Source organism: Quercus robur, chromosome 11, assembly GCF_932294415.1.
Source record: "Quercus robur chromosome 11, dhQueRobu3.1, whole genome shotgun sequence".
Lineage (NCBI taxonomy): Eukaryota > Viridiplantae > Streptophyta > Magnoliopsida > Fagales > Fagaceae > Quercus > Quercus robur.
The window spans coordinates 11,087,864-11,100,402 of record NC_065544.1 but is presented as its reverse complement, the minus strand read 5'-3'; the positions used below and the strand labels follow the sequence as shown (position 1 = coordinate 11,100,402).

General features: G+C 32.9%; 1 protein-coding gene across 3 annotated transcripts in view; it reads left to right on the top strand.

The window, feature by feature from the left end:
* Positions 1 to 11,963, top strand: part of LOC126706938 (uncharacterized) — an 81,027-nt gene extending 69,064 nt beyond the window's left edge. Inside the window, exons 2-4 of one of the 3 annotated variants that reach the window (XM_050406531.1) lie at positions 9,018 to 9,327; positions 9,447 to 9,594; positions 11,465 to 11,963. In XM_050406531.1, the coding sequence (XP_050262488.1) occupies positions 9,018 to 9,327; positions 9,447 to 9,594; positions 11,465 to 11,691 (685 nt within the window). In that variant the 3' untranslated portion in view covers positions 11,692 to 11,963. Of the gene's footprint in view, positions 1 to 8,786; positions 9,328 to 9,446; positions 9,599 to 11,464 lie in introns of those variants that run through there. The other 2 variants (XM_050406532.1, XM_050406530.1) reach the window with 2 other exon arrangements.
* The last annotated feature ends 576 nt before the right edge of the window (positions 11,964 to 12,539 follow it).

Sequence of the window (12,539 nt, the reverse complement as noted above, 5' to 3'; positions counted from 1 at the left end):
TGCCCAAGGGCAATGTCAAAATGATCCAGGAGCTCCATCACCAAAGGATGGACGGGTAGCCTAAGTCCAAAAGTGAAAGCAGCCTCGTAGAAGCATACTTCACCAGGAAAGAAGTGGCAGGCCCGATCCTCAGGACCAGGCCGATGAACGTGGACCCGCGCAGGAAACTGGAACCTATCCTTAAACCTAGCCACTGTGTCAGCGTCCAGCCCACACTCCTTGGTAAGAGCGTAAAAAGCCCTAACCTGACGAGGGGTAGAAACGGCTGTATCACCCTCGACCGGGCTGCCGCTAGACGACAACCCAGTGTCTAACTCACTGGATCTCACCTCCGACATCCTCCTCGTCTCTCTCTCAAACCAAGCCAATGACCAGCCTAAAATTGGAGATAGCTCCCCTAGAACCACACTCAGCCCACTACCTTCAAAGAGATAGTCCCCAATCAAAGGAAAAAAGTCCCCAGAAACACCCAAAGCCGCCCCTAAGCGAGCAAAAAAGAAAGAAACTGAGGGGCAAGCTAACCAAACCTCAGAGGAACTAACCATGAAAAGGGATACCCAATCCTAAATGCCCACATATCAAACACAAAAACAACAAAAGTAAAAGACAAAGGAAAAATCAGGGATTTATAAGGGGGCCATGAAGAAAAAAATCTGAGAGAAATCGAAGAAGTAGCATACCTTGAAAAGCGGAACAGTCGAGGCCGGAGAAATTCGTCACCGGAGCAAGGTCAAAGTCACCGGAGCAGAATCAGAATAATCGTAGAAATAAGCAAAAGAGATAAACACTCAGAGCAGGAAAAGAAAGAAAAACCATAATGAAGGAAAAAGAAAAGTTTTTTAAACCAAAAACCCAAGGAAACTGAAAAGTAGCGGGAAACCCAAGGGTCATGCCATCAATACCCTCAATCAGCACGTGCCACATGGCCACGTTCCATACTGCGCCGCCGTCACACATTAAATTCGAAACGAAACCCCAAGCGTCACAAACAACTCAGGAAAAGAAACCTTTCACCTTCTGTGGCCCTCATGACACGTCACTGACGACCACAAAACCTGGGGGGCAACTGATGGGAGTGACGAGAACACATTACCTTGACGAGGTCAACCTAGTGACGAGGTCACCCTTGACAACGAACAAGCCATCACCGACGAGGTAAGGAAAGTCATTCAATGGTGCCAGCAAGTAACCTGGGCAGTTACGAAACCAGCAAAACAGACCGTTGGAGCCTAATAAAAGCCCCATAATTAGGCTGGAGGCGTTACAAAAGAGAGGCATTAACACCCCAACGGCTAGCAGTCAAGCTCACATATATAAAGTCCTCACATTGGCTGCATAAGGTACATAGATACTGAGACTCTAAGAAAATACCTATTACTTTCCAGTTTTGTGAATTGCTTTACTGTTCTAACTTTGGCATCAGAGGCGTTGTGGCAGGCACCACACCGGTGACCCCTTTTAGAAGATACACAGGTGCTGACGGGGAGTTCCATCTGCCTACTGAGACTGATGAGTTTACACCTCATCACCTTGACTTGAGAATTACAAAGATTTGGGTTCAACAAAAATAAGAGTATTACTACTATATTCACAATATTTTCACAATAATTTTACAACAAATCTAATGTAGTAAGTTGTTACTGATTCTAATTTGAACCAAATACTAATATTATATTTTTACTCACCAATAATAGCTTTTTGCATAAAATTTATTGTAAAAATATTGTGGATGTAGCTTTACTCCAAAATTAATTCTACCTCCAAACATAATTCTTAATCCCTTTTTTTTTTTTTTTTTTTTTAAAAAAAAAAGCTTAAATAACAACAATAAATATTAGTTCAAATAACAACAAACATAAACCAAACAAAAACAAGACAAGACCAAACAACAAGAAGTGAAAAAATTATTTTATAAAAAGCATATTATAAAACAAAAAGATAAAATTTGTAACTCATTCAACCTATTTAATAAAAATAACTTCTAATTTCATTTTTCTTTAAAAAAATTATACCAATAAAAATATTGTGGTAATTTAAATTTCATTGTGACCACCTTAAAAAAAATTCTTATAGCTGCCACTGACCATAATAATACTTTTTCTTTCCTTTTGAACAAGGTTTGGTGTAGCAGGCAGTTTTTTATTTCTCAGAAGAAAGCATGTCATTGGGAAATTTCTAAAGGTTGGAATTTCATTCACATCTTGAGGATTGATTTAATACCAACCAAACTCATGACTTTTTAAAACTAACTAATTTAGTCTCTAAAGTCAATTCAGTCTCTAAAACAGTTGAGAAAAAATAACTAAACTATTTAGGAACTAAATTGGCTAGTTTTGAAAAAATTTAAACCAAATTTGCATTAATCCAAAGACTCCAAACCTCAGAATATGTTAAAAAAAAAAAAAAAAAAAAAAAAAAAAAAAAAAAAAAGAAGAAGAAAAAGAAGAAGGATGTATGCAGTATGTTTCCTGTAGTAGTCAAGCCAAAAAGTTGCATTAGGGGAGATGAGCCGGATCGCATTTCCCACGTCTTCAGGGACAAAGCCATTTATGGGCTTCTTGGGGCAACCCCAATTTTTTTTTTTTTTTTTTAATATTACTATATATGTAATACTAATTTTAGTAATTTTTTGTCTATAAAATTATATTTTGTCTCTTTAATTATATCATTCTTTTTAGAGTAATATTATAGTCATAAATTTTTTTACAAAAATTTTACAAATTACTAAGATAACAAATTTTTATTGGTTCACATTTGGACCCACCACTTACATAATTTTTTTACTTACCAATAACCACTAATCTTATTAGCAATTTGTAAAAGAAATTTTAATTATAGTATTTTCCTCCTTTTAAATACCATATAATAATTCATAGATCTAAGATCTAAAACAAAATATAGAAACCCCAAAAAATTAATCCAACAACAAAAATTACCAATAGCAAAGCTAAACAAAATTAAGCCCAATAAATCAATTTCAACAAAAACAAACAAACCATCCCTAAAAATCAAAACAAAAGATTTTTGTCCATATCCAACAATAGACACAGCATCAAAGACAAAAACAAAAAAACCCCTTCAGCAGCTAAACAACAACGGAAGCCAAAGGTCAAAGTTGTAGCACGTAACTAGCAGAAGAGTCGGCTTCCTTAACTCCAAGTTCTGGCTTTGTCCTTGCCCATCTTAAGTGCAAGGAAAACGTGAGGATCTCAATTAGAGCCCAAGAAAAATGGATAGGGTATATACGTGGTAATATTTCTAATAAGTTCAAAAAATTTTAAGGATCCAGTTAACAAGTGTCCTTAGGGCATATGTCAATGGATTATTTTAGGAAAGTTTTGATATCACTATCATGAGAAATTTAAAAGGGAAATTTATTAGGTACTCTCAGAGTATTATAAATACGTACTCTCTCCTCTCACATGAATGATGGGTCCCATTAATTAAATTCATGATGGGACTCACTATTCATGTGAGAGAAGGAAGTACGAATTTATGGTACTCCAGGAATACACAATAATTTCTCATTTAAAAGATATCCAAACAATCCATTATTTTTTTGTTCCCATAAAAACTTTCTATAAATATTTCCTAAACTAATACTCTTCTATTAACTCTTCTCTTTTAAAAAATAAAAATAAAGACATGAATTTTTTTTGACACTAGTCTCATTACACGCATTTCACACATGCGATGAGGTTTTTTTTTTTTTTTTGGGTTTTGTGTCCTAATTTTTCATTCATAACCAAAATTTCTATTACACCTTTCATATGGTTCACGCATTACAGAATGTCATAAAGTTACAGATTCACAATATATGTAATTGAGAGAGTACGATATGCAATATAATTAAAATGAGAAAGTAGTATATAAATTTTGTTCAAATGCTTTCCAATTTAGAGGAGAATTCAGTATATGAAACAGTAAGTGTAGAAAAAAATTGTGTCGGTTAGAAATATAAGGATAGAATGAAAAAGAAACTAAAGGAATATTGTGGGTTTGGGAGTTTGTGGGATCTAATGTTATTAGAATTTTTCTTCTTGCATTCCACAACATTGGAAAGAAGAAGAGAGGAAGAAATGAAAGGAAAAATTTTTTTTTTCCAGGAAGTTGTAATTTTTTTTTTTAAAAAAATTTAATGGAAGTTTTATTTATTTATTTATATATAGTGTGAGAATAGGATGTTTTTTTTTTTTTTTTTTTTTTTTTTTTTTTTTTTTTTTTAATTTATAGAACACGAGGTAATGGGAACTGGGAAGTAAGAAGGTTTTTTTTTTAATGTGACTTGGGTAGTTTTTTTTTTTTGGATAGAATGTGGGAATGGTATAGGTTTTTTTTTTTTTTTTTTAATTGAATGTTGGGTAGGTTTTTTGTTTTTAATTTTTTTTTATTTACAATTTTAATCCCATTTCTTATATTTTTGGAATAAGGATAAGTTAATTAAATAAATGATATTTTTGAAAGTAAAAAATGCAATAATTAATTTTCTGAATCCTCTTAATATATAGAAATATGGTACCACCAAACCTTCCCCTCCCCACTCTTAAAAGAAAAGAAGAAATGAAAATCGACTTTATCAATAAAATATTTTAAAATGCGGACATTTCCATATCAATTGTGCATATTGATGTAAAGTAGTGTAGGTAAATGATTACTCTTCTTTAGACTGAATATTGGAATCAATTGTACTTAACCCATTCCTTTTCAATAGGCCCATCATACTCTGCAAATGGTAGCTAGGTATGTAGTACTTGAAGCTTTCTCTTTCAAAAATTACATTTTAGATTAAGATTACTCTTCTTTGAATTGAATATTGAAATCCAATATATCAGAGTTGGGAGGCCCATTTATTCTGATCCATCACTTGTGTGTGTGTGTGTGTTTGTTTCTAAAAAAAAAAAAAAATGGGTAATTGTCCCACGTTGCTTAAAAGAGTGTGTTGTGTATAGTATAACTTACCCCACCCTCCCTTAAAAGTTGCCATGGCTTTTGAGTGGAGTTGTGGTGTGCCTTTGTGTTAGAACCTCTTTCCCTCTTCCTTGTGTGTGTGTGTGTTTGTTTCTCAAAAAAAAAAAAAAAAACAAAGAATTGGTTGTGCACTTATGCTTCGCTATTTGCTAAGGTTGATGCAAATTCTGAATTTCCTTAAGGAAGTTGTTGTGGATTTGAGGATTAGGAAATACATGGGCTTCATTGAGTATCCTTGGAGACCGGTGGTTGATCCATCATGGTTTCAGTTATGGTGGTTTTCGAGGTTGGTAGTGGATCAACTGATGGCGATGAAGTCTTGGATCTGCCATCCTCTCTCTCTTTCTCTCTCTCTTTCCCTCTATCTGTCTCTCTCTAAGCTGCTACTTGTGTGTGTCTGAAAGTGTAGGATTTTTTAAATTTAAGGTTAATCATGTATATAGGTGTAGTTTGTGAACTTTTTTTGAATTTGTATTTATTTGGATTGATTGGCTCAAGAATGTTCATATAGAGAGGAAGTGTGTTCTTCAACCAAATTTTTACAATAAAAAAAATATTTTTAGACCTTATTTCTCTTACTGTTTTATGCATTATTTTGTTTTGGGAGGAAAGAGATATAAAATGTGAGAAAAATACATATTTACCCTTGTTTTTAACAAAGACAGATAACAGAAGACTAACTGAGGTAATCTCAGGTAGGCAAGGTGTTAAGTTTTGAATTATGGGTAGGCAAGGTGCAAACGGGCCAAATCACAAGCGGGTTTATTGTAGTTTGCCCAAATAATAATAACGCACATAATAAGTATCAGACACACACACACCCACACACACACATATATATATATATAACATAAATTTATAATAATTAAATAGGAGAGGCACTCACAAACACTCACCTTTTGATCTTAGAGTTGGAAATGCCCATAGAGAGAGAGAGAGAGAGAGTTTGTGAGTGATTTGTGATTTGTGTTATTTGATTTTAGGATGAGCTAATTTGTGATTGTAATGTAATGTGTGAGTTTTAGGTCAAGTGCAAAAATATTTCTAAGAGTAAATTAAACTAATAAAAAAATGGGCAAATTACAATAAACCCATCTATGGTTAGACCCATTGTTCACTTTGCCTATCCATAGTTCCAAACTTAACACTTTGTCCTCTTGAGATTCACTTCGCTAGAACTCTGTTATCTACTTTTGTACAAAACAAGGATAAATATGTATTTTTGCTTTCCTTTTATATCTCTCTCCTCCCAAAACAAAATAATACATTAAAAAAAAAAAAGGGAAATAAGATCTGAAAGCAAATTTGTAAAAATGGTAAAGTTCTAGTTAAAGAACACACTACCTCTTAGTATGAACATTCTTAAGCCAGTCAATCCACACAAATCCAAAAAACAATTCACAAGCTACAATTATATACATACAATAACCTTAAATTAAAAAAATCCTAAACTCACACACAAACAATCATCACCACCAACAATCTTAGATCCATGGCTGATCCACTGCTGATCTCAGTTTCAACCTTTCTCTCTCTTTGATCTCATCCAAGGAACCCATGGCCAAAGCTTCACTAAGTTTTGTTGTCTTCTCTCTCTCTTCATCTCACACACACACACCCAAACAATAGCCAACGATGATCTCAAATCGGATTGCAATGACTTTGTTTTTGCTTTATGGGTCTCTCTTTTTTTTCTTTTTCTTTTTTTGTGTGGCTTTATAGGTTGTGGGTTGATCTGATTTTGGCATGGTAGTGGTTGTTGATTTGATTTTGGCAGTGGTTGTGTGTTATGGTTTGTGATTGAGTTTGGGTTTTGAAGGTGGTTATGGTGATTGTTGATGGATGGGAGAGAGAAGGACGATAGAGAGAGACAAATCTGGCCATTTTGATAAAGATGTCAAATGACGAAGAAAAAGTTTTGGGCTTTTGGTTAATAGTTTCTACAAATTAGAGCTAACTTATGCAGACTATGTCAGAAAGATGGGAAAGAAGGCTTTGCTTGTAGGACTAGCATCATATAACACAAATATTACTTATAAGGCTGATTTTTTTTTTTTTTAGAAGAAAAATGGATAGAAGGGGGCGACTTGAGTTGGCATCTTCTATCTAGACATGACTATAGTGACACTTTACCTATTGGGCCCGGGCCTACGAGAGCAAGAGATTCGGATGAGCCATCTAATAAGGTTAAGAAATAGCCCAATTTGGTTCTTTATATTAGTTTTAGAAGCAAACCCAATTTTGCGCTGGGACAGTTTGTTGGGATTGCTCATACTATTGAGGCTTCCAACTATTCATTCATTTAGGTTGTTCAAAAGACCTTCAAAGACAGAACTCTATGTTGGAAGGAGTTTGTTATGGTGTGCCTATGATTACATTGCCTCTCTCTACTGAACAGTTCCTAAAGTTTCTGTGTTTTTGAAGTTATTTAGCAACTTTTTACCATTTTTACAAAAATGACATTTTTTGATCTTGTTTGCTTTTGTTTTTGTATGAATTTTTTGTCTTAAGAGGAGAGAGATATAAAAGAGAAGTAAAAATATTTATTTACTCTCATTTTTAACAAATATGAGTAACAAAGTTCTAACAGTTCAGATCTCAAGTGGGTAAAGTGTTAAGTTTTGAACCATAGATAGTAACATGAAAATGAACCTAACCACATGTAGGTTTACTGTAATTTGTCCTAAATTTATAATGTCTCTGGAAAAAAACTATTACAAATCCTATCTCAAAATTTCCTCATTTAAAATGCATGGGATTCCAAAACTCTCACGCTAAGTGCTACAAAAATTAAAGCAGCCACATTTTAACAAGTTAATAATAGCCTTTTGATTTCCTATAAACCCACATTAAAAAAAAAAATAATAAAAAAATAAAAATAAAAAGAAAGAAAGAAAAAAAAAGTAACCAAACTCTTGAGGTTTGTGACACACTTCCACGTCACTTTTTCGCGAGAGTGCTAACACAAAATCAGCATTTTCTTCTTAACATAGAGTAGATTTTATGTGACAAAATTCACCACAATTATTAAAGGCTATTAGTAGTTTTATATAAAGAGGGGGAAGGTTTTAAAATAGAAGATCTAAAAGTTGATACATAAAAGAAGATGTAAAAGTTAATTTTTGATTTTTACAAAACTTAGCTTTTAGATTTTCTTTTCCTTTGATTTTTTAGTTTTTTATATTTTGAGATGAGAGATACGTAAAGGGGTAGCAAAATACAAATTTACTCCTGTTTTTAATAGAGGTGAGTAACGGGAGATAAATGAAGTTAACCTTAAGTGGGTAAAATATCAATTTTTAAACAACAGGTAGAAAAAGTTTTTTTCAAGTAAATCACAGGTAAATAAAGTGTAATTTCTCCTAATATATATACACCTATATATTATTTTAAGAAAGGTAATAGAATTTTTTTAAGAGAAAAGTTAACGGATGCATTAAGATATCAGTTTAAGAAATATTTTTTTAAATTTCTTTTGAGCATATTTTTAAAAACTTTTTATGGAAAAGAAAAGGATAATCGACTTTTTGACATTTTTTTTAATATTTTTCATGCAATGGTCCATTAACAAATGTCCTAAAGGTATCTATTAAAATGAACATTTTTTTTAAAGATCCCATTTAAAAATATTTTCTTTTATATTTAACAATGAAAATATTAATAAATACTCTAAAAGTATTAGTTTAAAATTTATTTTTAAAAATATTTTATAAGAAATTGATAATTAATTTTATTGATAACTTTTTATATTTTCCGTTAAAAATGTTATCAAAACTTTCCTGGTTTACTAAAAATTGCAAGCCAATATCAAAACCACACGAAGATAGGTGATAAATTAGCTAGTCCAATATCTTAGCTCTTAGGGAGATTTTTGAGAACACTGAGCCTCCACCACACGAACAAAATCAAGAAAACATGACCAAACTCAGAATATATTTCTTCTACCATTAATCCTCAATGGCGATCCCATGTGCATCATCTCTGAAGATATTTCCTCTTTCATCGTTCTCTCGTTGTTTTCCTCCTAAACCTGATCATGATTCCTCCACCTTTTCTTCATCACCATCTCCATATGTCCCCATGACTCATTCTGAAAAGCCTTCCAAACTCATAAAAAACTCTTTCAACTCCTCCTTTCGCCTTTCATATCGATTCTCTGCTGTAGAAGACGAATATGATGATGATGACACCAGTGATAACTGTAGTTTTGACGAAGCTGTCATGCTCTTCAATGACAGAGAATACTATAAATGCCATGACTATCTTGAAGCTCTCTGGAATATGGCCCAAGAGCCTACCAGAACTCTTATTCATGGCATTCTACAATGTGCTGTAGGATTTCACCACCTCTTTAACCAGGTTGGTACTTCATTTGTAGGTTTAGCTTTATTAATTCATTGGTTTATTTTATTTTCTTTGTTCTTTTCTTTTTTTTTCAAAATTTGGCTATTGGGTTTTGATGGTTTGTGGTCAATTAGAACCATAAAGGAGCCATGATGGAGCTAGGAGAGGGACTCTGTAAGCTAAGAAAAATGAATTTTGTGAGTGGACCATTTCATCAGTTTGAGCAAGAGATTTCTGCAGTTCTTGATTTTATTTACCAGACCCAGATTGAATTAGCTGCCTGTGAGTGAGTCTATATCCATTTCTTTTTTTGGCTAATAAGTATATATCCCATTTCCAATGGTTTAGGTTTAAGTTATTATTGCAGCAGGCTTCCCATTAGATAAACAACAACATAAATAATAATCGTATGGTTGTGAGTCTTGTGACTAGTTGGTTAGAAATTGGGATTCATTTGGAATTCTAGCTCTTTTATTTATTTATCTTTTTCAAAAACAATAGGATTTTAACCAATGACATTCACTCTATAATCAATTTTGTTTATCATAAAACTAAGACATCAATTAATTCTTAGTATAGATGAGATTCGAAGTTTCAAACCCAAGTCCCTTATACAGTTGAAATTGTAGCTTTAAGGTCCTTCTTTATCAAGAGGAATGCAGTGAACATGAATATACACAAATTAGTTGTCTTCCTTGAAAACCTTGGCCTTGAATTCATTATTGTGTGTTTGTCTTAATTTATCAGAAACCACATAAAAGACCTGAACTTTATACAATGTTTCATAGTAGGTATTAAGTATTTATGTTTGCCAATTAAAGACTTGAATTAAATCATTTCAATTTAAGACCTCTATCTATTTCTATTAATCTAAACAGTAACAGAGCAGACAAAAGTGGAAAAACCATTTATTAAATTTTGCATTTCACCTAGACCCTTGTTAATAAATCAATTTGATAACCATTGATCAGAAAGAGTAGTAAAGAGGAAGTTTCACTAAGAGTGAGAAAGTGATTACCAATATTTTTAAACAATAAAATCTCAGAAGATTGAATTTATCAAACAAACTAAAAAGATTAAGGTGGACAGGAAAAAAAAAAGAAAAAAAGATTAAGGTGATTCAAATAAATAATTTTTTAAAAAAAATGAAGAAGAAGTCTTTCAAAATTTAGGGGGGTGGGTGGGAGTGGGGTGGAATGAGAACGAGTAGAAATTAAAAGATTGGGCTTTAATAAGTTGGCTGTATATGGTAAGATGGGCCAGGGTTACTACGGGCAATTCCGATTGTATTGAGTCAATTTGGGCTTTTTCTTTGTCAATCTGTGTCTAATCTTTGGTTTCTTCGATATGGGACTCAAATAAAACTGGAGCTTAAATGGAGAGTTAAAGATGGTTGATCTTGGTAATTAACCATTTTATGTTGTGTAATTAGCATTAACAGATGATATGAAGGAAATAGATAATTACACAATATATATATATATATATATATATATATTTATAGAGCATCTAACTAAATCGGATTTTGTTCTTACCATGTTATTTAGTCATAACTCAATGGAGAACCCTGCATACAGCCTAATTGTACAAACCTCAACTCCTTTCCACATCCTCCAAGTCTCAATAATGAATTCAAAGGCTCTTTTTTATTAGGGTTTTGATTATCTTACATCTACTATTTTACAATTTTTTTTTTTTTTTTTACATCCACTTTTATGTGTTAAAGTATGGACATTTCCCACATCAATTATGGATATGTTTGTGAAATAGTGAATATAATTAATTTTTTTTACATCCACTTTTATGTATTAAAATATAAACATTCCCACATCAATTATAGATATGTTTGTGAAATAGTGGATATATATTAGTGCTTAAGTACCATAAGAAAAGTATCTATTATCGTATATAGACCAAATTCAATGGCTATTCAGTGATTGATCCCTACAACAAAGGAAGAGCACCAATGATGTGGATTGTTGTGGTTGGGCTAACTAGGACACATTGTTGGAATTGCATGTTGACATATTACAATTGATACTCTCCTAACATTGTAACTAATCAATCTATGTTATTTTGTAGTAATAAATCAAACACTAATATCTTATTGGTATGAAGCAAATGGCTAATTATATTTCCTGGATTTTGACAGGCACTGATGATCTTTGTCTTACAATGGATCGATCAGAGAGATCATACCAACTTCTAGGGGGCTACGGCGCTGGACAACATCTATATAGTCTTCAAAGTGACCCTAATCAAATAGTGTACATTATGTTCTGCCCCCAGAGGTCTTATGGTACCAATATGGCACCAAGGGTAAAGCTTCCGATCCTTAATGCAACCAAAGAACACCTCCTAGCCTTCGAGTATAGATGAATTTATGCTAAAAGCAATCATGTAGTTTTTTTTTTTTGATAACAACAATTATGTAGTTATTGTAGATATTAGTTGGTTGAATGGGCTTAAGATTGGATCCCACTTGCAATAAGTTAAGAGTTAGGACATTTTATACTCTCACATCTGTTATTTCACATCCATTTTCATGTTTTAAAATGCGAACATTTTCATATCAATTGTGCATATTAATGTGTACAAAGTAGTGTATATAAATGATCACTCTTCTTTTGATTGAATATTGGAATCTATCATATTCTGCTCATCCATTTTAAATAAGCTTGAAGCTTTCTCTTTTTAAAATTCCATTTTGGATTAAGATTATTCTTCTTTGGATTGAATATTGAAATCCAACATATCGGAGTTGGTAGCCCATTTATTCTGATCCATCACTAAGAACCAACAAAGAATTGGTTATGCACTTAGGCTCCGCTATTTGTTGTGGATTTGGGGAATTAGAAATACACGGAAGCTACCATTGAGTATCCTTGCGAATCCGCCCATATGTGATAAATGCAAGCTATTTCATAAAGTTATGGCAAGACCTAAGGAGTCTAGGAAGGCTAATGGCTTTGAAGATGACAGGAGGGAGTCATGGTATTGCCCTTGACAAAGTTTTCCACCAACTTATTACAAGACATTATGAACATGCTTAACTCCTTTGCAATTTGGTCAGCAAACCATGTAATTAGAGACTCTAATCTTGTGGTCTTAGCAAGATGAGCCCCTTTGTGTAATCAAGAAGGAACTATCCTCATCTTGTCTATCCTTCCTTCTCCTCTCCTCCATCTCTCTTTGTTCCAAACATATCCTTATATGACGAGTTTCTC